This window comes from Coffea eugenioides, chromosome 3 (assembly GCF_003713205.1).
Source record: "Coffea eugenioides isolate CCC68of chromosome 3, Ceug_1.0, whole genome shotgun sequence".
Classification (NCBI taxonomy): Eukaryota; Viridiplantae; Streptophyta; class Magnoliopsida; order Gentianales; family Rubiaceae; genus Coffea; species Coffea eugenioides.
Window position 1 is genome coordinate 285,407 of NC_040037.1, and position 25,635 is coordinate 311,041.

General features: G+C 38.3%; 1 protein-coding gene across 1 annotated transcript in view; it reads left to right on the forward strand.

The window, feature by feature from the left end:
- Nucleotides 1–24,842, forward strand: part of LOC113764445 — a 45,429-nt gene extending 20,587 nt beyond the window's left edge. The window contains exons 31-64 of the mRNA XM_027308352.1: nt 131–239; nt 4,157–4,300; nt 4,781–5,056; nt 5,231–5,848; nt 6,696–6,908; nt 8,622–8,725; nt 9,118–9,413; nt 9,569–9,653; nt 10,603–11,310; nt 11,402–11,720; nt 11,861–12,019; nt 12,111–12,274; nt 12,358–12,538; nt 12,614–12,883; nt 12,975–13,181; nt 13,290–13,344; nt 13,657–13,787; nt 13,879–14,379; nt 14,470–15,279; nt 15,414–15,490; nt 16,994–17,444; nt 17,545–17,631; nt 18,115–18,267; nt 18,426–18,610; nt 19,234–19,770; nt 19,912–20,089; nt 20,183–20,325; nt 20,430–20,556; nt 21,003–21,224; nt 21,813–22,169; nt 22,915–23,073; nt 23,197–23,484; nt 23,583–23,853; nt 24,405–24,842. Of these exons, the coding sequence (XP_027164153.1) occupies nt 131–239; nt 4,157–4,300; nt 4,781–5,056; nt 5,231–5,848; nt 6,696–6,908; nt 8,622–8,725; nt 9,118–9,413; nt 9,569–9,653; nt 10,603–11,310; nt 11,402–11,720; nt 11,861–12,019; nt 12,111–12,274; nt 12,358–12,538; nt 12,614–12,883; nt 12,975–13,181; nt 13,290–13,344; nt 13,657–13,787; nt 13,879–14,379; nt 14,470–15,279; nt 15,414–15,490; nt 16,994–17,444; nt 17,545–17,631; nt 18,115–18,267; nt 18,426–18,610; nt 19,234–19,770; nt 19,912–20,089; nt 20,183–20,325; nt 20,430–20,556; nt 21,003–21,224; nt 21,813–22,169; nt 22,915–23,073; nt 23,197–23,484; nt 23,583–23,735 (8,467 nt within the window). The 3' untranslated portion in view covers nt 23,736–23,853; nt 24,405–24,842. The remainder of the gene's footprint in view (nt 1–130; nt 240–4,156; nt 4,301–4,780; nt 5,057–5,230; nt 5,849–6,695; nt 6,909–8,621; nt 8,726–9,117; nt 9,414–9,568; nt 9,654–10,602; nt 11,311–11,401; nt 11,721–11,860; nt 12,020–12,110; nt 12,275–12,357; nt 12,539–12,613; nt 12,884–12,974; nt 13,182–13,289; nt 13,345–13,656; nt 13,788–13,878; nt 14,380–14,469; nt 15,280–15,413; nt 15,491–16,993; nt 17,445–17,544; nt 17,632–18,114; nt 18,268–18,425; nt 18,611–19,233; nt 19,771–19,911; nt 20,090–20,182; nt 20,326–20,429; nt 20,557–21,002; nt 21,225–21,812; nt 22,170–22,914; nt 23,074–23,196; nt 23,485–23,582; nt 23,854–24,404) is intronic.
- Nucleotides 24,843–25,635: the final 793 nt, after the last annotated feature.

Genomic DNA, 25,635 nt, shown 5'->3' on the forward strand with positions numbered 1-25,635 from the left:
TTTTGCCAACCTTTCTACATGATTTACTGACCTTCTATTTGCATCATGCTTGTTTCATGACTTGCATAAGTGCAAGAATTATAGCTGACTTATCTTGAAAGTACGAACTTATTGCATTTCTTTGATGCAGCTTCATGCAACTTGATCTAGGCCATTTACGAGTCAAAAACGAATTTAGTTGGCATGGTTGCCCCGAGAAAGATCCTTCGGCTGTTCATCTGGACATTCTTGATGCTGAGGTAATTAATTTTCATCGTTTTCTTATTTTAAACCAAAGTTTTAGGTACTGTTAACAGGTATCTTGGGAGGAAAACATCTAGTCCCATATTATGAGTGACCAACTAGTATTTATAGGAGTACAAACCTAACCGACTATTTACAAGAATACCCTTACTAATTTATTATCTATAAGAATACTAATATTCTCCTAACACTCCCCCTCAAGTTGGAGCATATATATCATAAGCACCCAACTTGTTACAAATGTATTTCACCCTAGAGCCCCCTAAACTCTTGGTAAATACATCAGCTAATTGATCTACAGACGGTACATGAGATGTCTTGATGACCCCGTCAAGCAATTTCTCTCGAATGAAATGACAATCAACTTCAATATGTTTTGTCCTTTCATGAAACACTGGATTAGACGCAATATGAACAGCCGCCTGATTATCACACACTAAATTCATAGGCTGTTTATGCTCAAACCCAAGTTCCAGTAACATGCTCTTCAACCAAACCAACTCACACACAGTGTGAGCCATAGCGCGGTATTCAGATTCTGCACTTGATCTGGATACAACTGTTTGCTTCTTACTCTTCCACGACACTAAATTACCACCAACAAACACACAATATCCTGTAGTCGATCTTCGATCTGAGGCAGAACCAGCCCAATCTGCATCACTATATCCTTCAATATCAGTGTGTCCATGATTTTGATACAGCAACCCTTTTCCAGGAGCACTCTTAAGATACCTGAGAATCCGTATAACAGCATCCCAATGACTAGTACGAGGGATATCAAGAAATTGACTCACAACACTCACTGCAAACGAAATGTCAGGTCTCGTTACAGTGAGATAATTTAATTTACCCACAAGTCTTCGATATTGCTTAGGATCATCAAGTAATGCACCTAGATCTCCTGCTAATTTCACATTGGGATCCATAGGAGTATCCACAGGTCGGCAACCTAACATCCCAACTTCACTCAACATATCGAGTACATATTTTCTTTGACATAAATAAACCCCATATTTAGACCGAGCTACCTCAATACCCAGAAAATACTGTAGATGACCTAAATCCTTTGTCTGAAAGTTTGCCTGCAGATTGGATTTAAGTTTCTGGATCCCCACAACATCATCACCTGTAATCACAATGTCATCCACATAAACAACTAATAAAATTTTACCAGCATTAGAATGCCGATAAAATACAGAGTGATCTACTCCACATCTTGTCAGACCGAACTCCATGACAACACTACTAAACCGGCCAAACCAAGCCCTCGGAGACTGTTTCAATCCATATAAGGATTTTTTCAAACGACAAACCAACCGCGGATTCTCCCCCTGAACAACAAATCCAGGAGGTTGTTCCATATATACCTCTTCTTCCAAATCTCCATGCAGAAATGCATTTTTCACATCCAACTGATGCAATGGCCAATTATAAGTTGCTGCCAAAGAGATAAGAAGACGGACAGAGGTAATCTTTGCAACAGGAGAAAATGTTTCTAAGTAGTCTACTCCATACACCTGAGTAAATCCTCTAGCTACCAGCCGAGCCTTCAATCTATCAATAGAACCATTAGGCTGCACTTTTATAGTGTACACCCATTTACAACCAACAACAGGCTTACCTGAAGGACGAGGGACAAGATCCCAAGTACCATTTTGTTCCAAAGCAGACATCTCTTCTTGCATAGCTAATCTCCAACCAGGATGATTAAGAGCATAGGTAATAGACTTAGGAATGGAGATAGAATCAAGAGAAGCAACAAAAGAAGAATATGACATAGAGAGACGAGAATAAGAAACAAAATTAGAAATAGGATGGGAAGTACAATGTCTCTTACCTTTGCGTAAAGCAATAGGAAGATCTAACTCAGAGGAGGGCGTCATACCTGGATTTGAAGATTGAGAGTTAATTGGTGAAGTGCGTGGCATATCAGGAACTTTCTCAACCATGGAACGACGAGAGTAAACTTGAAGATGAGGACGAGATAATCGAGCTATGGAATCTGGTGGACTAGACAACTCAGGTAATAAAGGGGAAGGGATTGGTAAAACAGGAGAGGAAAAAGAGGGACACTGGTCTAATTCACAAGACATACTTTGCTTGATAAAATACGGAGTGGATTCAAAGAAAGTAACATCAGCACAAGTAAAAAATCGATTTAAAACTGGACTGTAACATCTATACCCTTTTTGCGCTCGTGCATATCCTAAAAAAATACACTTAATAGCACGAGAATCTAATTTATCCATCCCCGGAGCAAGCTGATGAACAAAGCACACACATCCAAAAATACGAGGAGGCAATTTAAACACAGGTTCATGAGGAAAAAGAATGGAGTGAGGTAATTGACCTCCAAGAATATTAGATGGCATGCGATTAATTAAATAACATGCAGTTAGAACTGCATCACTCCAAAATTGTTTGGGCACATTCATGTGCAACAACAGTGTTCGAGCAATTTCGATTAAATGCCCAATTTTTCTTTCAGCAACTCCATTCTGTTGTGGAGTGTGAGGACAAGAGGACTGATGAATAATACCAGACTTAGTCATAAAGGTATTAAAAGGAGTGGAAAAATATTCTTTCGCATTATCACTGCGAAGTATACGTACAGGCACACCAAATTGATTCTTTATTTCTGTAACAAATGCACAAAAAATGGAATATAATTCTGAACGATCTTTCATTAAATAAAGCCATGTAACTCTGGAAAAATCATCAACAAAGACTACAAAATATTTAAAACCTAACTTTGAAGTGACTCGACTAGGACCCCAAACATCAGAATGAACTAACAAAAAGGGTTCAGAAACCCGTTTATTGACTCTAGGAGCAAAAGAAACACGATGATGCTTTCCTAACTGACAAGACTCACATTCTAACGAAGATAATTGATTCAAAGTAGGAACCAACTTTTTCAAATTTTGTAAAGACGGATGACCTAAACGACAGTGAATTTCAAGAGGAGAAACAGTAGCAGGACATGCTATCGGACCATTGAAGTTGAGAAAATAAAGACCATTATGCTCATGCCCTCCACCAATCGTCCTCTTTGTCTTCAAATCCTGAATGACAACAGAATCAGGAGAAAAAGTAACTGTACACTGTAGAAATTTAGTGAGCTTACTAACAGACATTAGATTAAATGGCAAATTGGGTACGTAAAGAACAGAAGACAGCGGAAGTGATGGATTAATTTCTACAGTGCCTAGTCCTTTAACTTTAGTGGTAGATCCATCAGCTAAAGTAACATGAGGAAAGGGAGTAGACTCTTGAAAATTAGAAAAAATTTTAGAGGTACCTGACATATGATCAGTAGCCCCGGAGTCAATAATCTATGAGTCATTACCTTTTTGTGCTAAAGAAGCAGAGGGAAGAGATGCGTGATTTGTAGCTTGGTACTGTAAGAATTTAACATAATCTTCCTCGGATATAGTAACAGTTTTCTGGGACCCATGTGCTGAAGAACTTGATTCAACTTGATCAGTGGTAACCCCATTAGCAAAACTTTCAACCATAGCGAATAGCACTTCAAACAAAACAGCAATCAAAATTCGCGATGAACAGTGCGCCGTGAACAGTGCGTCGTGAATAGTACCGCGTGAACAGTGCGCGATGAACAGTACGCGCGTCGTGAACAGTGCGCGTGAACAGTGCGCGATGAACAGTATCGCGTCAAGACTTTTGCTAGATATTTAACCCTAACCCTAGGACTTTTGCTCTGATACCATGTTAACAGGTATCTTGGGAGGAAAACATCTAGTCACATATTATGAGTGACCAACTAGTATTTATAGGAATACAAACCTAACCGACTATTTACAAGAATACCCTTACTAATTTATTATCTATAAGAATACTAATATTCTCCTAACAGGTACTAATACAAATCTTGGTTGCTATATTTCAGATTGTAGGAATCAACATGGCAATTGGAGTTGATGGTTCTATTGGCCTACCAATGATACAGGAGGGCAATGATATTCATGTTTATGTATGGAGAAGTTTGAGAGATGTTTTTAGGAAAGTCCCAACATTTGCTTTGGAAGTGAAGGTAAATTGTGTTATTAAACATTGATTTAGTTACCTTTAGTTTCTTTGTTTTCTTTTATTTTGGTACAAGCATCTTTAAATTGTGTTATCCTTCAATGCATGGAATTAAAACTTGGAACTTTTAAAGCATTTTGGTGCCTGCTATAGACCCTACTTGACTGATGGCATTGGTCTTTAGCATGAAGACCTTAGTTTCCAATGGGAAATTGCACTGAGTTTGTTTGTCAGACTTTGATCTTATGATCTTCTGGGGTTTGGGACATTGAAATGGGATATGGGAACTTGGCTGACTTGAGGCTGAGCATTGTGAAATTTTCCATCTCATCGTTTAATTATAGCTTGAAAATGGAACAGTACTTCTTTGGAGAATCTATGAATCTGAAGTTAGATCATTCACATTTTATGCTCTTTCAGCGTTTGACAGTTCCTTTATGTCTTACTTTTGTTTTCTTCTTTTTTCATTCTTTCTATTGGGTAACAGGTTGGTTCATTGCATGCCGTGATGTCTCATAAAGAATATAATGTTATTCTTGATTGCTTCTATATGAACTTAAATGAACAACCAAGACTTCCTCCCAGCTTTCGAGGGCACAAGTCTGCTTCAAAAGATACAATAAGATTGCTGGCAGATAAGGTCAACATGAATGGTCAAGTAATTTTGTCACGAACAGTTACGATAATTGCTGTAAAAGTCGACTATGCGCTAATGGAGGTTTACCACGGGCTTCTTGAGGAATTACCTCTGGCTCATGTTGCTGTGAGTACCTCTGTCCATAGAATGCATTTTTAAGCCTAGTCTTCAAGAGTTGACCGTTGGATTTTGGTTAGGAGTATTTATCATATTCATTTTAATAATCAAGAATGTCTTTGTTTGTCATATTCATATCCTCTTTAAGGAGTATTTATCTGCATATATCCCCTGTTCTTGCAGCTTGAAGGTCTTTGGGTATCATACCGAATGACTTCATTGTCCGAAGCAGACCTTTATATTACCATTCCCAAGTTTTCGATAATAGATAATCGCCCGAGTACGAAACCTGAAATGCGCCTGATGCTTGGTTCTTGTACTGATGTTATGAAGCAGATGTCATCTGAATCTACAGCTGATGTACCCACCTCAACAATGTTTGTGATGGATTGTCGATGGCGGTTATCATCCCAATCATTTGTTGTTCGGGTGCAACAGCCTCGTATTCTAGTTGTTTTAGATTTCCTTCTTGCTGTTTGTGAGTTTTTTGTGCCATCTTTGGGAACGCTTACTGGCAGGGAGGAGATGATGGACCCCAAGAATGATCCAGTTATTAAAAGCAAAAGCATAATCCTACTGACTCCGCTTTACAAACAGATAGATGACATGGTGATTTTATCCCCAAACAGACAGTTAGTAGCTGATGCTGTTGGTGTTACTGAATATGTATATGATGGTTGTGGAAAGACTATCTGTCTCTCCGATGACAAAGATAACAAAGAGTTTCAGTCATCAGGAAATTGGCCCATAATTGTAATCGGACGCGGCAAGAGGTTGAGATTTATGAATGTGAAAATCGAGGTATCAAGACTTGCTCTGATAATTGTGCATGAATGAGTAGAACATGCTTGTCGTTTATTTATATACATAATAAATCATTACGAAATGCACAAGAAGGGTAAAATTTGAGGTGTACCAGGAGATAGGCATTATACTTTGAAGCTTCGACGGCATATTTCTTTTAACTGAATTAAGCTTTGACTAGTGTTATATTTGGTTCTATAAAGGAGTCAAATATCTGATTTGTTATTTGGTAATTTGGTGATTGTCCCCTCGTGTCTGGATATCTTCCTCTCACTTTCTTTTTCAACTCTTGGTTCTTTTCTTAGCGTCCTCAAAGTTAACAATGAAACTATTTCTAACTGCTCTTAACTGATTTCTAATGCTCAAGATTTTTCTAATTTAGCTGTCAAAATTTTGGCTCTTCCATGTTAAGGGGATTGAGGAAGAAGATAAAAGCAGGCTATGGATGAGTAATAAATTGTCTGCTTGCAGTCGCCAGGATGAAGTTAGTATCTTTGGCAATGAAGTTCCATAATATCTAAGAATTCTCGCAACACGGTCTATGAAGACCCTAATAGGGGTTTCATGATGGAACCTCTTATTGCGTGTGCTCTCTAGATGTATTCCTGTGCAGTGTTCTTGAGCATATGAATTTCCGGAGATATTCTAGCTACTGTTCAGTATTTGTTGCATGGCTTGCATGTTTTAGAGAATTTTGAACCTCTTTCTCCAAACCATCCCTTCTTGAGCTTTCTTCTGGTTTTTAACATTTTGCTGAAATTAGTTCATATGTCCTCCTGGAAAAACATTGTCTGCTGCATGTGTTTTTCAATCACTTCTTTATTTGATGTTGCTTATTTTTCAGAATGGTTTACTCTTGACCAAGCACACGTACTTGAGTAATGAAAGCAGCTATACAGTGTTCCAAGAGGATGGTGTGGAAGTTATATTTCTGGAGAGTAAGTCTTCTAATTGCAAACATCCAGATCACAGGGAAGAGTTGTGTTATACTTCTGATGCCTCTGACTCTTTTCAAACTGAATCATGCAAGTTGCAAAGTTTTAGTTTTGAAACGCAGGTATCCTTTCTTCCCTGGATCTCTGGTTTGATTTGACTTGCTGTGATCATATTGATTTTTGGGTTAGTGGCTACTAAGAAAAACCTATGTTCCGCCATTGCTGGCTAAAGACTGTTTTCTCAGCTATGAGATGACTAGGCTGAGCTACTCAATCTCCTCTCTAGATACATGCGCTAAGCAGGGTCTTGAAGCTCTTTTATTCCCATTTTCTATATTACTGTTGGCTAAACTCCAATCATGTTGCCTTGGAAATCCTAAAGTTTGCATTATTAAATCTTATTTTTGTTGGGGCCTTATCCTTGAGCAATGTGTTCCATTTACTGTTGCGTGTTCCAAATCATCTGCAAATGGATTGTATAACTGAGCTTTTGAGGTGTTGAATGTGAGAATATTGTGTGTTCTGTATCATAGATATACATCTACAAGGCGGACAGGAACACTTATTAGTATTGTTACTGGATTAGCTCTTCTATTTGCAGCTAGTATGCCACTTGTACTTCTCAAAGCTTTCTTATTTTTCATTTCCTCCTGTTCTGAAGTCTTTCTTCTAAGTTAGCTTGTTATTGTCATCAAACAGAACTTTGTAATGAGCAATTAGTAATAAGCGGAGAGAATTAGGTGGAGTTCATCTTCTTTGATAGATTCTTTGCTGGGAGGTAACTGTTTTAGCTAGAGTTAGGAACTAAGAAATAAGTGTACAAACAATGGCCAAAAAGTTAGAGAGTTAGGAACTGAGGAATATGCTGTGGAGGATGCATTGTTATGGTATATCAAGAGGTCAGATTCATTTAGCATACACCAGAGTGCTCCTCCAAGGAGAAAGCCACAAAATATCCGTGTTGTAGGCTGTGAAGAAATGAGTGACCACAAATAAAGCTGAATAAACTGAAGGACAAAATACACTTTACCCCCTTGTGGTTTAGCGATTTTTCACTTAACCTCTCCTATAATATGCATGACACTCTAACCCTGTATGGTTTTATTTTTTAGCATATAACTCCCTTATGGTATAGTGCTTTACCACAAAATATATACATATCCCCCCCTATGGTTAATAAATAATTTTCAACTTTACATAGGGATTACTTTTGACATTTTAGTTGACTTCGTTATGGAATACAAATTCTGTCATTTTGACACTTTAATCCAAACCATGAGGGGGATATGCATAGCTTTTGAAACCATTTGGGGGGTTTATGTGAAAAAACACTTAACCACAGGGGGGTAAAGTGTATTTTGCCCTAAACTGAACGGGGGCAGGTGAAACTTGTGGATTTGAAGAAAATTAAACTTCTATGAACCTAAACAAAGAGTCAGGTTTTCTATGCTAATGCTGAATACTTGCTGAAAGTATGGTGGATTTTAGTTGAGTTGTTTGAAGGTGGATCTAGAAATGCATGAAGGGGTCCCCAGGTGTTTCAAAGTCTAAGCATCTTCGTGAACCTGAGATTGTCTTGTGTGTCAAATATAAGCAGCCTAGCTATAGTAGGAATTGACAGTCTATAGCTTTGGGCTTGTCCATGAAATATTGTTTGTATTGCACAATAAACGCTGTTTTCAGTTGCTCAAAACAGGATTTACACTATCATGATTACAAATATGCAAAGCACAGGATTTGCTTCCTCAAAAAGTTGGATCTCCATTTGACATTTAGCTTATGTATTATTGCTTGTGTTTCAATACTTCACTCAATTTGCTTCTTGCTTTCCCCAGGTTGTTTCCCCTGAATTGACCTTTTATGACGGTAGCAACTCATCCCTTGATGATTCTACACGTGGTGAAAAGCTTCTTCGTGCAAAAATGGATATTAGCTTCATGTAAGACCTAATAGCATTTTATACAACTCAATTAATTTAACTTTAGCTTTTCCTTTTCTGAAGTATTGTGGCTGTAATCTTCTACAATGAGCTTGAATTTGAAACTTAAGCTAAATGGGAGATTTCTTGCATTTTCTTTCTTTCCAAACTTTAACTGTTCATTGCAATCTTTGTGGCAGTCAAGAATGCTTTCTATTTTCTGATGCTTGAATGTGCTGAAATTTCTAGTTATGGATGTCTTTATTAATTGAACAGTAACTCCAAAAGCAAAATGTACGAGTAGTTTCCCTGCAGGAATATTTGGTTTTGGCCTTCTCTTTTCCGGGTTTATTTTAGCTGAAATCTATGCCAACTACTTGATTATCCAAGGTATTGATTGACTGTCTCAACAGGTATGCATCAAAGGAGAGTGACACATGGATTAGGGGGCTTCTGAAGGATCTTAGTCTAGAGGCTGGTTCGGGACTTATCATACTTGATCCAGTTGATATTTCTGGAGGATATACATCTGTCAAGGATAAGATGAATATTTCCGTAACATCCACTGATATATGTGTTCATCTCTCGTTAAGTGTGCTGTCCCTTTTACTGAACCTACAAGGTCAGGCAACTGCAGCATTACAATTTGGAAATGCAGATCCCCTGTCTCCTTGTACCAACTTTGATCGAATTTGGGTGTCTCCAAAAGGTTTTTCTCGAGTTTTCTATTAACTTATTGTTTTGAGGTTGTTTACGCGCCAAAATCCATCTTTTTCTTCATTTGTTTGCTAGTAAGAAAAAGACTTATTTCCATATTGTTATGTGCATAAAAGTTGGAGGATTGACTGCGTTTTCTGTGAGCAGAAATTGGGCGTCATAACCACCTCACCTTTTGGAGGCCTCGAGCTCCTTCAAACTATGTTATATTGGGAGATTGTGTTACATCAAGGTAATCAGAACAGCTTCTTGATTGGAACAGAATATGTAAATACTTGATTTGATATGCACTTTTTGCTGCCATGTTTGTGCTAGGTTTTGTCTGTTAATAGTGGTGAAATGGCTTGTTACTCTTGCTTGGGATGATTAAATAAGTTTAACTTATACACTTCCTGAGTAAAAAGAAACGTAGATGAGTATGTCCAATTTTTTGCTAACTGCAAAAAATCTTCTTATTAAACTGTATGATGTAAGTAATGATTCGGTAGCCAACAGCAGCTTTGTTGGCATAAGTCATTTTTAAGTGACAGGATCTAATAAAGACTTCTTGATTTAAAGCAGAAACACTTTAGCGACAGAAGTCTTATATTGAATTTCAACTTGACTGTGATAATGATGATTAAAAGTATGAGAAGGGTTATTTCCTGTTAAGACGCAAATAGGTTTCATATTGTACAGTTGCACTGCAAATATGAAAATCTTTAAGATTCTCAAGAGAGAAGCTCTCTTTTTTTTTTATCAGTTGCTGTTGGGTGTGGTGACTTATGAAGAATGGACTTGACATGGTTTTGTAGAAGATATCACTTGGGTTGCTTTTGGGCTTGTATTTTTTGTACTTTCATTCATGGCAGTTACTTAAGATGGAGAGGTGCTGATTCAGTCAGCATCATCATTGCAGCATTATCCCATAAATTGTTTAATTTCAAGTCAGGATCCTTTCAGATGGTGTATGTGAACTGTCTTGAAGTGTCAACTTTTCCACTAATACCATCTTTGGTATGCATGATGCATTTTTTTTTTCTGGGAAATCTCCATTGTTTCACCATGTCAACCTTGGTGGGTTCCCTTGTGTTATTGAACTGCTGTTTGCTTTGTCTTCTGTAGATGTTACCTGTTTAAGTAAGATTTGGATATAGATGTACCTCTTTTTTAATATTCAGATTGTGGTTACTTCTTTTCAGGCCAAGTCCTCCTTCACAGACTGTTGTGGCTGTGAGCAGCATGTATGGGCGTGTTCGAAAACCTCTTGATTTCAAGCTTATGGGCACCTTTTCTGGTATTCAAGGATCAGCGGGTTTAGAAGGTCATGCAAATGATCATTATGATTGTTCTCTTTGGCTACCAATTGCTCCACCAGGATATTTGGCTCTAGGGTGCATTGCCCATGGAGGAAAGCAGCCACCACCTACTCATATTGTTCATTGCCTGCGATCTGATCTTGTAACGTCGACTATGTATTCAGAATGCATATACAGTGCAGCCTCTTGTGGTTCCTATGCATCTGGTTTTAGCATTTGGCGTTTGGATAATGCTTTTGGGTCATTTTATGCGCATCCATTCACCTGCAATCCTCCTTTGAACAATTGTTTTGATCTTAATCATCTACTTCGTGGGTTCTCTTGTCATCATTCTTCTTCCTCTAGTCAAGTTGCATCAGAGTTCGGTGCTAAGCATGAGGATACACGTGAGCTTTTAACTACTCAGGGTACAACTTCATCTGGATGGGATATTCTCAGATCCATATCAAAAGCAACAACTTGTTACATGTCAACCCCCCACTTCAAGAGAATCTGGTGGGATAGAGGTAGTGATCTTCGCCGACCGGTCTCTATATGGCGGCCTATGCCACGTCCTGGTTATGCTATATTGGGTGACTGCATTACTGAAGGGTTAGGATTCAGTCTTCTGCATTCATTTTAACCTTTGATTATCCCTAGCAGTTCTGTATCATTATTTATGGCATATTTGTTTCCTTCTCAGCTTGGAACCACCTCCCTTAGGCATCATATTTAAGGCTGACAATCCTGAGATTTCCTCAAAGCCTGTACAATTCACCAAGGTTGCTCATATTGGAATGAAAGGTCTTGATGAAGTGTTCTTCTGGTACCCAATTGCTCCTCCTGGTTATGCTTCTTTGGGTTGCATTGTAACACAAAATGATGAAGCTCCAAATTTACAATTGTTTTGCTGCCCGAGGTTGGATCTTGTTAGCCAAACCAATGTACTTGAGATGCCAATAACAAAATATTCGAGCTCAAAGGCATCCCAGTGCTGGAGCATTTGGAAAGTTGAAAATCAGGTTAGGATTGGTATGCTGGTGTCCATTTGTCTCTATGCCTGGATTCTGACTGTTTCATTTCAAGATTTTATCCTGATTTGCACAGACATGCAAATTATAAAATCTCCCTTTATCATTTGGACTCTAACTTATTTATTTAGGCATGCACTTTCCTTGCCCGCTCCGATCTGAAAAAACCATCAAGTCGATTGGCATTTGCCATTGGGGATGCCGTGAAGCCAAAGACAAGGGAGAACATAACAGCTGAGATGAAAATAAGATACTTCTCTCTGACAGTTCTGGATAGCTTATGTGGAATGGTTCGTGCCACCTGGGAAATAGTATCAGATTTCCTTTTTTTTTTCTTTTTGTGCATCTGCTAATAAGGTAGTTTCATTTTGTCATTTCCAGATGACACCACTTTTTGATGCAACAATCACTAATCTCAAGCTTGCAACGCATGGGCGGTTAGAAGCGATGAATGCTGTCCTGATTGCTTCAATAGCGGCTTCAACTTTTAACACACAATTAGAAGCGTGGGAGCCACTTGTCGAGCCTTTTGAAGGAATATTTAAGTATTGTTACAACCTTTTTTCCCTGACAAAGCTTTTTGCAATTTATAATTTTTGTATAAACATCATTGTTTGCTTTTTGTCAGGTTTGAAACCTATGAGACAAATTTAAATTTGCCATCAAGAATAGGCAACAGAATGCGCCTTGCTGCTACCAGTGTTCTAAATATCAATCTTAGTGCAGCAAATCTTGAGACATTTGTGCAAACCATCACTTCATGGAGAAAACAGAGAGAACTAGAAGAGAAATCAGTGAAACGGATTGAGGTTAATGTTATCTCTAAATCTCCATGGTTGCTTCATTTTATTATAGGTTGCCTACTAGGTTATTCGGTCTTGCAGGAAGCTAGTCTTCATGATGGGCATGGTGATGATGCAACTTTCTCAGCACTGGATGAGGACGATTTCCAGACTGTGATAATAGAAAATAAACTTGGGCGTGATGTTTTTATCAAAAGAGTTGAGCAAGATTTTGATACAGTTGAATTATTACCTCCTGATTCTTGTGCCTCAGTATGGCTTCCGCCTCCAAGGTATTCCGACAGATTAAATGTTGCAGATGAGTCAAGGGAACCACGTCGTTATGTTGCTGTGCAGATTGTAGAAGCAAAGGTTCTGAACATTGCTAACTTTTTTCAATAGCTAGCTGAGATTGAGTTCTACTGGTTGTTTCAATTTTGGGTGATTATTCTGGCATTCACAGGGTTTGCCTGTTGTTGATGATGGAAACAGCCACAATTTCTTCTGTGCTTTGCGTCTGGTTGTAGAGAATCAGGAATTAAGTCAGCAAAAGCTTTTTCCCCAGAGTGCAAGAACAAAATGTGTGAAGCCATCAATTGTTAAATCGAAGGATGTGGTTGAAGGCACTGCTAAATGGAATGAGCTCTTTATTTTTGAAGTTCCTCGGAAGGTGTTCACTGTAGCTTATTAGATTTGACTTACCAATATATATATATATAGAGAGAGAGAGAGAGAGACCATGATTTTTTTTTTCTGACATTATTTGCATTTCTCCCAGGGGTTGGCTAAGTTGGAAATGGAGGTGACGAACCTTGCAGCAAAGGCTGGAAAAGGTGCCTGATGTTTGCCATGTTAGATTAGACTTTGTAGTGATGTTACTAAATATTGCATTTTACTTTAAGTTTCATTTTTGATTAATTGAAAACTTGTTTATAGTACCCATTAAACGAAATGATTACCTGAACATGTGACTCGCTTCTTGTTCTGGTGTTTTTGCCTTAGATGATCTAAAGAGTTGAAGTTGATCATATATGTTGGTTTTTAGCAGCCCAAGTTGCGCTGAATAAACAAATATTGGTGCTTCTGTATTCTATACGGAGAAAGACATGCTATTATCCCTAATGTTTTTAACTGGTATAATGCAGGTGAGGTTGTAGGCGCATCTTCATTTTCGGTAGGACACGGTGCAAGTACTCTGAAGAAGGTTGCTTCAGTCAAAATGTTGCATCAAGCTTATGATTTTCAGAACATTGTATCCTATCCACTTAAGAAAAGGGTTAGTCTAATTGATGTTATCAGTCTTTCTGTTTGAATTTGGGAAAGCATCGTTAGTGAACTTTATGTATTCTTATGCTTGTTCTCTTCAGGGCCAAGACACTGATGATTACCAAGGATCCGTTCTTGTTTCTGCTTCTTATTATGAAGGGAAAATAGTTTCAAACTTCGAAAGTGATCGGGGAGGAGGCAGCGATATTGCTAGAGATATAGGTTTCTCTGTGGGACTTGCTCCAGAAGGTTCCTGGGAGAGTTTTCGGTCTTCTCTTCCTCTCTCAGTAATTACTAGAACTTTGAAGGATGATCTCATGGCTGTAGAAGTACTCATGAAAAATGGAAAAAAACATGCTGTTTTGAGGAGTCTTGCAACAGTTATAAATGATTCGGATATAAAGTTGGACATCTCAATATGCCATTATTCTATGGGTCAAACTCGTGATCCAAACCTTCAGAGAAGCAATGCTAATGTTTTTGTGGAAGAAGTATTCCAAAATCAATGGTATCATCCATCTGGTTGGGGAAATCACAGGCCTAGTTTGGGAGACGATGGCCCCAGGCGTTGGAGTAGTAGAGATTTCTCATATTCATCTGATGTGAGTGTTTATAACTTTGCAAGATGATACACTTTGCATTAGATCTCCTTTTCCGTCCATTTGATTTTTTGCCATCTGATTTACTTTTAGGATTTCTTTGAACCTCGCATTCCGCCTGGATGGACATGGGCATCAACATGGACTGTTGACAAGTCTTATTGTGTTGATGATGATGGCTGGGCATATGGGCCTGACCATCACAATTGCAGATGGCCACCAAATTCAGCTACAAAATCCAATCTTCATAAATTCCGCCGAAGGCGTTGGACCCGTACAAGGAAGCAAGTTAATGACCAGGTTGCTGCTATTACTGATGTTTTTAATGCAACTAGTCCTGGTTCTGCTACTATTTTACCTTGGAGAAGCATGTCCAGAGATTCTAATTGCTGTTTGCAAGTTCGTCCATGCATTGATGATTCTCAAACTCTATATGCATGGGGACATTCAGTGGTTCAAGGTTCCGCCTCTGTCTGGGGAAAGGATCAATCATTTGCTGATCAAGGTGTACCTGCTCGACAGAATACTATGAAGGAGGCAAAAATATCTACTTCTCCATTGAGGTTAGATCAGCTTGAGAAGAAAGATGTACTCTTCTGCTGTCCTGGCACTGGTGGTAAAAATTTTTGGCTGAGTATTGGTACTGATGCATCAGTTCTACATACGGAGCTCAACACCCCCGTCTATGATTGGACAATGTCAGTTAGTTCTCCTTTGAAATTGGAAAATAGACTTCCTTGTGGAGCTGAATACATTATTTGGGAGAAAATAAAAGATGGTAACAACATAGAGCGACAGCGCGGCTTTATAGAATCCCGTGGAACTGTGCATATGTATCATGCTGACATACGAAATCCAATATACCTTAAGTTGTTTCTTCAAGGGGGTTGGATTGCAGAAAAGGTGTGAATTGCGATTTTCAATGTGTCGTTACATGCACATTCCTCATGGTCCACATAATAATCAATCTACAAGGTTTTATTATCTTGTGAATAATTTTTGTTAATTCACTTTCACATCTTCATTTTGTATTGCAGGATGCTGTTCTCATTTTGGATCTTGCTAGTAATAGTCATGCTGCTTCTTTTTGGATGGTTCAAAGACAGAGAAAAAGGTTTGTTCTTCCAAAACTTTTCTTTGTGTAAAGGTGTGTAATTGCTGTGAAGTATTTTTATTTGTTAGTGGGAATGATGTATTGGAAATAGCCATGCGATGTAATCTTAATGCCTTTTGATGTTTGGAAATTCTGTTTTGTCTGACGGTGTTTTTAGAGTAGTCAATACACCAGATTCTATGATTGATAGTTTTGTCAATTATGCGATGATCAGTATTCTTCTAATTTTATTGTATTTACTGAACCCGTAAGTAATTCCAAACCTGTGGTAGTTAATACTAAGCTCCAGGAAGGGTTCAAGAAAAAGGAATACAAGATGATTCGATCCAATAATGTGTTTGCAAAAGAACAGGTCAAGCACATAAAATTTCAGTTTTCCTGCTGATTTTCTTACTGTAGAAGAACACTTGGAAGTGTAGGTGAATCCTGTGATTTTACTATCTTACTGTTTCTTTTACGGATTGTGAGCACGATTAATCTATGCAACTTACTACACCATGTATCGAACATTTTCAGCATGTGACAAAACAAAGATACCAGGAATTTAAGCCAGTTGCCTATGTGATTTTGTTTCTTAATTTCCTTCTCCCAGTTAACGTCTGGCTTTTCTTTACATTGGACTATTGACTACATAAATAGGAAAAGACATATAAGATAATTATTTTGTGTGTCGTATTGCTCCTGAGCAAACTTTATTTAAGGAAAATGAATGATATGTTTTGACAGATTCCAATAACAAGAATCCAGTGGCCAATGTTATGTTGGATGTAACAAAAAACATTGGCTGATTTGGTTGGAGATCAATTTGTTACAAAGAGCTAATTTCTTTTCTCTGTGGATGCTACTTTGTGTACAAGTTCCTCTTCTGAAAAGTCCTAATTTTTTTCTCTGGGGATGCTGCTCTGCATATGGATTTCTTGTTTTTTATCCTAAGGATTTTTTTATAAGATTGGATGACCTCTTTTGACTTTGGAAGTAGGTGATTCTAAATTTGATACCTTACATACCATAATAAAACTTATGCAGCATCTACTAGTGGCTTGATGTTCGCAAATTGGTAGCCTGTAAGATATCTGCTGGCAGTCTTCTTCTTCATTGTAGTTCAGAACTGCAGGGTCCATCGAAGTTTAATATGACAGCTGACGTTAAGGAAGATCTAGCTTTACTCCTAAGCAAAGATAGAAAAGGAGCTTCTTGAGTACGAGGATCACTAAGTGGTCTTCCAACGATTTTGATGAATAGCCTTTTTGTTCCTTAAATTAGGTTTGTGATGATTTTAATTTGAAACCTTGTTCTTCATTCTCTGATAAATATTTGTTCTGTAATACTCAAAACAATCACCTCATGAGTAAAACAGGCTTGCCCAATCTTAGACAGAAACAGATTCTGAATGTCAGTTTCAGTTCCTGCCTTTTCAGGTCCTTGCAAATTGTTGGACCTTTTACATGGCAATTTGATTGAGACCTGATCTACTGCAGCTTTATTCTGTCTGATTATGTGCAGGAGGTTGCGAGTAAGCATTGAGCGTGACATTGGGGGGTCAAATGCTTCCCCAAAGACCATAAGGCTTTTTGTCCCATATTGGATTAGCAATGATACCTCATTATCATTAGCATATCAAGTAGTGGAAATTGAACCACTGGAGAGCACAGATGTGGATTCTCTTGCACTGTCAAAAGTTAAATCTGCAAAAATAGCCATGAAAGCAACTCCTGGTTCATTGCTTGGGAGACAGATTAGTTCACGGAAGAATGTTCAAGTGCTTGAAATAATTGAAGACACTAGTCCGGTACCCAGCATGCTCTCTCCTCAAGACTATGTTGGCCGCGGTGGTGTAATGCTGTTTTCGTCACGGAATGATAACTATCTGTCCCCACGTGTGGGGATCTCTGTTGCTCTTCGTTCATCTGAATATTTTAGTGCAGGGATATCTCTTCTTGATTTGGAGAAAAAGGTAACATGGATAAATGTTGTCAAAGTCTCTTAGATGGCTTTAAAGCTCGTCTTTTTTCTTTATGACAAGCGGCACTTATACAGTTTTAATTCTCTTCCAGCAACGAGTTGATTTAAAGGCATTTGGTTCTGAAGGATATTATTATAAGCTTTCAGCTTTGCTGAACATGACGTCAGACAGAACAAAGGTATACTTTTGCATGTGCATCATTTTTTGGCTTCTAACTCTGCAACCAGGTGGCAAACTGTACTTAAGTGCTCGATTTACCTTCATGTTTGTATTGCTAAATTTGCTTATAGATCAAGGTATGACTAGTTTCATCCGTTTATGTCGTTACCCTAGAACCTTACTGATTTGCCAGTGGTAATTCAAGGCCTTTTAGTGAATTTGTATCTTGAAATTGTATGATATAGCCTTATTAATTATAACTTCATTCCTTTTTGGGTAGTAATCATGATATTTTGATCAAATGAGACCATTTTACAAGCTGTTGGTGAGTATGTTCTTTGGCTATCTTAGATGTATGTGATAAGAATGTAAAAAAAGACAACAGCTGTACTCTACATCTCCTAGCTTGGTACTTATTTTTTTCAGTAAAGAGTGCTGGTTTCATATGCAGTGTCTTCTGGCTTAATTGTGACTGAATAGTATGAGCTGTTTGATTATGCAGGTCGTGCATTTTCAACCACATACATTGTTCATTAACAGAGTTGGGTGCAGTGTTTGCCTGCAGCAATGTGATACTCAGTCTACAGAATGGATCCATCCTAGTGATACTCCTAAATGTTTTGGTTGGCACTCCACAAAAGTGGAATTGTTAAAGGTAGGTTGTTGCAAAAGTTTTCTTGCCACTTAGTCAAACCTATATTAAATGGAAAAAATCAGCAAGCCCTTGATAGATATATAATGTCTGCTTTATGTTGAACACTATTCTGTCTTCCCCACGGCAAATCATGTTTTCTTTGTCTTTGCCAAAACCAGTTGCGGCTGGATGGATATGAATGGAGTGCACCATTTAGTGTTAATAGTGAGGGGATGATGTCTATTCACTTGAGAAGTGAAACTGGAACAGACCAAATGCCTCTCAGGGTTGAGGTTAGAAGTGGAATGAAGGGCTCTCGCTACGAAGCTATATTCCGTCCAAATTTCTTTTCGAGTCCTTACAGGTTCTGTCATCTTGTTTTCTTTGCATCACTGTTTGCTTCTTAAGAGTTTCTTCAAACAGTACCAAGTAAAAATCTGATATGTTTGTAACTTTGTTTATTGGAATGAAGATTACCTCTGCTGACAACTTTTATAGGACATAGAGTCCTACAACTGCATAATTTGCCTAAGTTTGCTAATGAGTATATGTTCGAAGTGGTTTTGATGTTTAAATTCTGATCCTGCTAAAAATAGCTTTGACCACTCTTTTTTTTGGGTAAATGGTCGGGAGAATGCGAAACACAGCTCATTCATTGAAAATGGAGACTTGTATTGGGAGGAAAGTCCAGAATAGTTCTCGGAGATGGGAAGTCTACTATTCATAAAATAACATGATGAAAACTTTATAACTTGAAGTTTTTTGTTTTCTTTGCTGAAATGAGTAGTAAAATAGGCCTCAGTTTTTTCCTTTTGGATGAAAAAATGAGTTCTAAAAGCTTCCTTTTGCAGCTGTTTTAATTCATATATCTTTATTTTCTCAATCATCAATTATGTGATGTGAATTACGATTTTCCAACCCTTCTCTATGATTTGTTATCTGCAGTGAATAGTAGGAGCTCAATAATTGCTAATTTTCATTTTGCAGGATTGAGAATCGGTCTTTGTTTTTGCCAATACGTTTTCGGCAAGTAGGTGGTTCCAGTGATTCATGGAAGTTTCTTCTGCCCAATTCATCTACTTGCTTTTCATGGGAAGATCTTGATAGGGAAAGAATGTTGGAAATCTTAGTAGATGGAAGTGACTCTGGCACATCACAGAAGTACAATATCGATGAGATATTTGATCATGAGCCTATCCATGTTGATGGAGGAAACATATTCACTTTACGCGTTACTATTTTGAAAGAAGAGAAAACAAATGTTGTTAAAATCAGCGACTGGATGCCTGAAAATGAATCTTCTGCAACTTTCAATAGCATTTCCTCTTCTATGTTACACATCTCTGGAAATTATTTGCAGCCTCGGCAATCGATGTCCACCCCAGAATGTGAATTTCATTTCATTGTTGAGGTTTCAGAGCTTGGTTTGTCTATAATTGATCATACACCTGAAGAGATATTATATATGTCGGTCCAGAATCTTTTGCTGTCTCATTCAACTGGACTTGGCTCTGGAATCAGTAGGTAATGTGTTCTGGTGACTGCTAACAAGGTTAATGGTATTTCTCGCTGTTTGGGCATTCATAGCTTCTACTAGATGCTTTCACGTAGTAACTAAGCACTGTTATCTTCACAAACCATTAATGTTAAATTAGTTTACTGCAGGCTCAAAATTAGAATGCATGGGATCCAGGTGGATAATCAGTTGCCTTTGACTCCAATGCCAGTTCTCTTCAGGTCACAGCGAATAGGAGAGGAGAATGATTATCTCTTAAAATTTTCCCTCACCCAGCAATCAAATGGATCGTTGGATTTACATGTATATCCATATATAGGTTTCCAGGTGAGTGATCTGATACAGCTACCTTATTTTATGTCTTTCTAGTGATTACCAAGATATTTACTGATGGTTGAGTATGTACTAACATCCTCTCAGGGACCTGAAAATTCTGCTTTTTTGATCAACATCCCTGAACCGATCATATGGCGCATTCATGGAATGATCCAGCAGGCCAATCTTAGTCAGTTATCTGATGCCCAGAGCACTTCTGTTTCAGTTGATCCTATCATCCAGATTGGGTATTAAAACATTACTTTTTGATCTTTGCATCATTAGGTGTACAGCAAATCTCCAATATTGCTTCTGTGAACTTTCTTGTAATTGGAAATTTTCAAATTGACAGTGTTCTAAACTTCTCGGAGATCCGATTCAAGGTTACTATGGCTATGTCCCCCAGTCAGCGCCCAGTTGGTGTCCTTGGTTTTTGGTCAAGCTTGATGACTGCACTTGGAAACATGGAAAATATGCCAGTTAAGTTTCTGCTCCTGCTTGATCTTGTAATTTAATTGGATGGTATGTCTTGTAAGCGTGTCAGTTCTTTTCAAATTTTAGTGACTGGTTCCTTATTTGTTGGTTTCTAACATGAAACCTTCAGCTAATTAATCAGTCTTCTTGTGTTTCTGGTGGTAGATTCTTGAAGTTAATGAGTTGTATGCGATCTTGAAAGAGATTTAAAGAAGTAAGAACAAGAGGAAGATGAAGGAGGGAAGCTAGTACACTCTTGTTCTTACTATAAATCTCTCTCAAGATCACAAGAAATTGATTTGGAATGCTCTCGACTGCTTAAGCAGTCTTCCGTACTATATGACTTCACTGGTTGTATATGGAACACTCAGTTGATATAATTTCTTTCTTGTCAAGCAAAGTGCTTGGGTACTGTTGGCAGCTGACTGAGATAATTTGACTGTTTAATCAGGTCCGGATTAATGAGCGGTTCTTGGAAAATGTATGCATGCGGCATAGTGTTCTTGTTGCTAATGCCATCTCAAACATTAAAAAGGATCTTCTCAGCCAGCCTTTTCAGCTACTCTCGGGTGTTGATATACTTGGCAATGCTAGTAGTGCACTTGGACATATGAGCAAAGGTGTTGCAGCCTTGTCGATGGATAAAAAATTTATACAAAGTCGACAAAGACAGGTTCATCAGGAATACTCTCTTTCATTGTTATGCAACATGGTGGTAATATCGAAGATCTTATTGAGAACAACTTGCATCTAAGATTCTGAATCCTTAGCAACCAACATCCTCTGTTAACTTTTTAGATTGTCAATTTTGTCAATGAAAGTAGTCGTTCACATTATGAAAAAAGAGCAACAAATACGTCTAAGTACATACTTACCCTATTAAACAGAGGGCAGTTCTCTTGGACCCAGATGGTGTGATGAATGGGATGGTAATACATATGAAGGCTTCAATATTAACTGAAGAATTTAGGTAGTTTTTAATGTGCATGGTAGAGGTTGGGGTGCATCTACTTTTGCTGTGATCTAAAGCCCATTTCTGTTACATTGCATTCCATGAGATGTGATATTTTGATAGTAATTATCCATTACCGATGCTATTCTATTTGAATCTGAAGTAATTTTGTTGTAATTTTAATGTAAATCATATTTTGGGTTTACATGCATTCCTAGTGTGAAAATTCCCTATGCAAGCTGGAAGTGTGACTTTGTACATCCAAAAACCTATTCACATTCGTTCCACAAAATGCACATGTTTTTACAGGATGCTAAGGGGGTAGAGGATTTCGGTGATGTTATCCGGGATGGAGGTGGTGCGCTAGCTAAAGGCCTTTTCCGTGGAGTCACTGGCATTTTAACAAAGCCTCTTGAAGGCGCAAAAGCTTCAGGTGTTGAGGGCTTTGTTCAGGGTGTTGGGAAAGGATTAATAGGTGCTGCTGCACAACCTGTTAGTGGGGTTTTAGATCTTTTATCAAAAACTACCGAAGGTGCCAATGCTGTGAGGATGAAGATAGCATCTGCAATTGCGTCAGAAGATCAACTCCTAAGGAGGCGGCTACCTCGGGCAATTAATGGTGATAATTTGCTTCGACCATATGATGAATACAAAGCGCAGGGACAGGTATTTTGCTTTTTACCTTGCTCATATCATCCTCCACAACCCTCCTTTGTACTATGGACCAAACAACATTCCATGCCCCAAATCTGGGCAAGGAGTTGTAGTTAGGAAGCAGAGGTATGGAAAAGATTGTGCAGATGAGGGTGATTACAAAGTGTTGGATTCTTGATGGCTTTTCACTGGTATGGGAAGGAAGCTTTTCTGTTATAATGCTGAGTGCATGGGGTGGTTTGGCAAGGATATGGTCTGTCTCAGTGTGCTTTCTGATTGAGGTTTCAGTGGGTCTTTTGCAGGTGTGGTGGATGGGAGGTGGATGCAAAGGCATGGGAAATATTGCATTTGGGGGGCCTGGGTATTGGAATGATGTTAGAGTAGGTTGGGAGGCAAGTAAGAGGAAGCTGGTTAATGTCTCTGGGAGTGGGGAGGAGGACAGGAAAGGGAGGGGGAATTTCAGATTTAGGTGTGCAAAGGTGGTGGAGGGGGTAAGAACACGAGGATATAGAACAATATGTGAAATATCTAGAAAGTGCAGTAAAGATAGATTAATAGGTGAAAAACAAAAGTTCTGTCCTTATACACTGTAATGTGTATTGTGCTTGACTAGCTTATCAAAAGAGCTCATTCATGTTTTCCCTGCATAGCATTCAATTTTGGGCCATAAGATATCAGTTTTCTATAGAATGCTGTCATGCTAATTCGAATTTGAAGTGCCCTGGGAATCTGAGTATGCTTTCTGTCAAAACATTAGGCAATGTTGCAGTTAGCAGAATCTGGATCATTTTTCAGCCAAGTTGATCTGTTCAAAGTACGTGCAAAATTTGCCTTAACGGATGCCTATGAAGACCATTTCTTACTTCCAAAGGGACGAATTGTTGTTATTACTCATCGAAGGGTGATTTTGATGCAAGTAAGTTTAACTTTAATCAAACTACCTGGTAGATATCAAAAGAAATCTTAATCCTGACTAAATTTCTAATCCTATCTAGCATTTGATGGCTCCATACTCACGTCATCTTGCTTAATTTATTAGCAACCATTCAACATTATTGCTCAAAAGAAGTTCAACCCAGCAAGGGATCCTTGTTCGGTTTCTTGGGATGTAGCTTGGAATGACCTTGTGACAATGGAATTGACTCATGGGAAAAAAGATCATGCAAGTGCTCCACCTTCGCGGCTTGTTGTGTATTTACAGAGTAGATCATTGGAGGCAAAGGATCAAGTTCGTGTTATAAAATGTAATCATGACACCAATCAGGCAATGGAGGTTTATACTTCAATTGAGCAAGCAAGGTCTACATATGGACCAAGTCAATTTCAGGTGCAGATTGTGTTTTGATTGAGTTTGTAGATAAATTTCCTTGATCATATTGTGGTCGTTCTCTTTGTTTCATCTTTAATTTTTCTCCCATCTTCCAGGCATTGCGTGAAAGGAAAGTGACAAAACCATATTCTCCAACTGCTGATATGGCCTCTGAAGTAATTTCAAAAGATGGAGTTTGTGTCTCCTCTCCCCAACAGTTGCCTGCATCAGTACCATTAACTTCTACATTTGGAGCTAGCGAACATTGAATGATAAAAAGAAAATAGTTAATGTGATTAGATGTTGCAAGTTGTTACTGGTCATCCATGCAATCTAGAAGACTGCTCAGTTATTACTTTTTTTGCAAGAAGTTGCATCACTATGAAGGTAATTTACATTTTAATCTTTTGTTTTCTAAAGCTGAAATCCACCCAATTCCCACACTACTCTCCTTGGGTATCAGCTAATTTGCTTTTTTTTTTGTATTTTTTTGGGGGTGGCCATGTTGCCAAATTGTCCTTGAAGGATGTTAAGAATCTTGCCTCAGTATCCAGACTTCTAAATTTGGAATCTTTTAAAATTCTTGGCATGAAGTTTAAAAACTTGGTTTTAGGTTTCCTTTTTTTTAGCATTGACATTAATAACCTGAACATCAAGCGACGATCCTGCTTGCTGGCATATGTGCGTGATACGGGTTGAATCTAATGTCTTCCTGGTAAAGTCTTTTAACGCTTCAAACATCAATTTGCCTTGGTTCTGTCCAAAGTATTTCAGTTTTATGTCACCAAAAATGGCCTAAAACAATGTCACTAGAGATGAAGCTCGGAAGCTTAAATTTGATAGTGCATCTTATATTACTGTAAATCTGGATCTCATCAAACGCATAAGTTCCAATCAACACGAGTTTAGGGTATGACACCATTGTTTTTGGGTTGCAGGTGCGTAAGTTCTGGCTTGAGGGCAGAAAAGGTCAAAGAGCCGTATTGTTGAAAGGACTCCCAATGATGGGCTTCCAGATTCTGGTATTTGTATGGTGCATTTTATGTGTTTTATGGGTATAAATATTGTACATAACATAGATGGCAATACATGAAGATAATTTAGGTTAGAAACTACGGGACATGTTCTACCTCCCATTATATATTCTGGGCATTGGATGGCTTTAGCCACCCATTTTGCATGCCATGTAATCTTAATGTCTATACTTAGGCTTTTAGGTCCATATAGCAAGGCTTCGCTCCTCAGCAGATATATTGTGTATGCCTCTTGTTTCATCGGACTCGTGTGGAAACTTTTCCCAGATAATCTGGAAGTCTTCTTTGTCCAGGGTCCTGTTCTTGTTTTCCGGCCAGTTATTGATGCTCTTTATTCTGTCATCTACTACAAGATGGAGCAGATTGTATTTGCAATTTGAACTATAATATGTAAGACTGGTAGTGTGACTGAGATGGCATATTGGCTGCTACGTTATGCAAAGCTGGAGTCCAATCATTATTGGATGTCTGCAAGGAAATCGTTCGTTTTCTTTCTGAGTAGTTATGATGTCAAAAGTGTGATAGCTGGGACATATCTGACAATGTCAGGCTGACATGTGTAGTACGGTTATTGTTATTGTTTGGGGGTTACTGGTAATCAACCGTCCCATTCGGGCCTGGCTATTTCTCGGGCAGAACAATTCATGTTGACTTTGATTTTTTTTATTTTTTTGGTGGTGGTGGGATGGATCAGATGGTTCATCGTTGGTAAACATCAACTTTATGAAGCTCAAAAATTACGGGTAAAATGAAAGTCAATTCAGGGTTGGCTACAGATGTACAGTGACGGTGAAGTAAGCGCCCCTCTCGGCTGAGGAGCAACTGCTGCATTCTTGGTTAATACGCTATTCTTGCAAGTTGCAATCAGTCACAAATAATTCCCACTACAACTTAATATCCAAATCATGTTGAGTGATTTATGCTGGACGGTTTCTAGCAAATTTAGTAATAAAATCTTCTTTGTTATAAAAAAAAAAAAAATCATGTTTTAATAATGAGTTCAAAAAAATTGAGTTGAGATAAAGGAATGGGAGCCAAATCGCGGCCCTGATAGGAGCCAGGAACTCTTTTCTACTCCAAATACACAACACAAGGGCGTGAAACATTCGGGTCAACCGCACAAGACCAACACTGC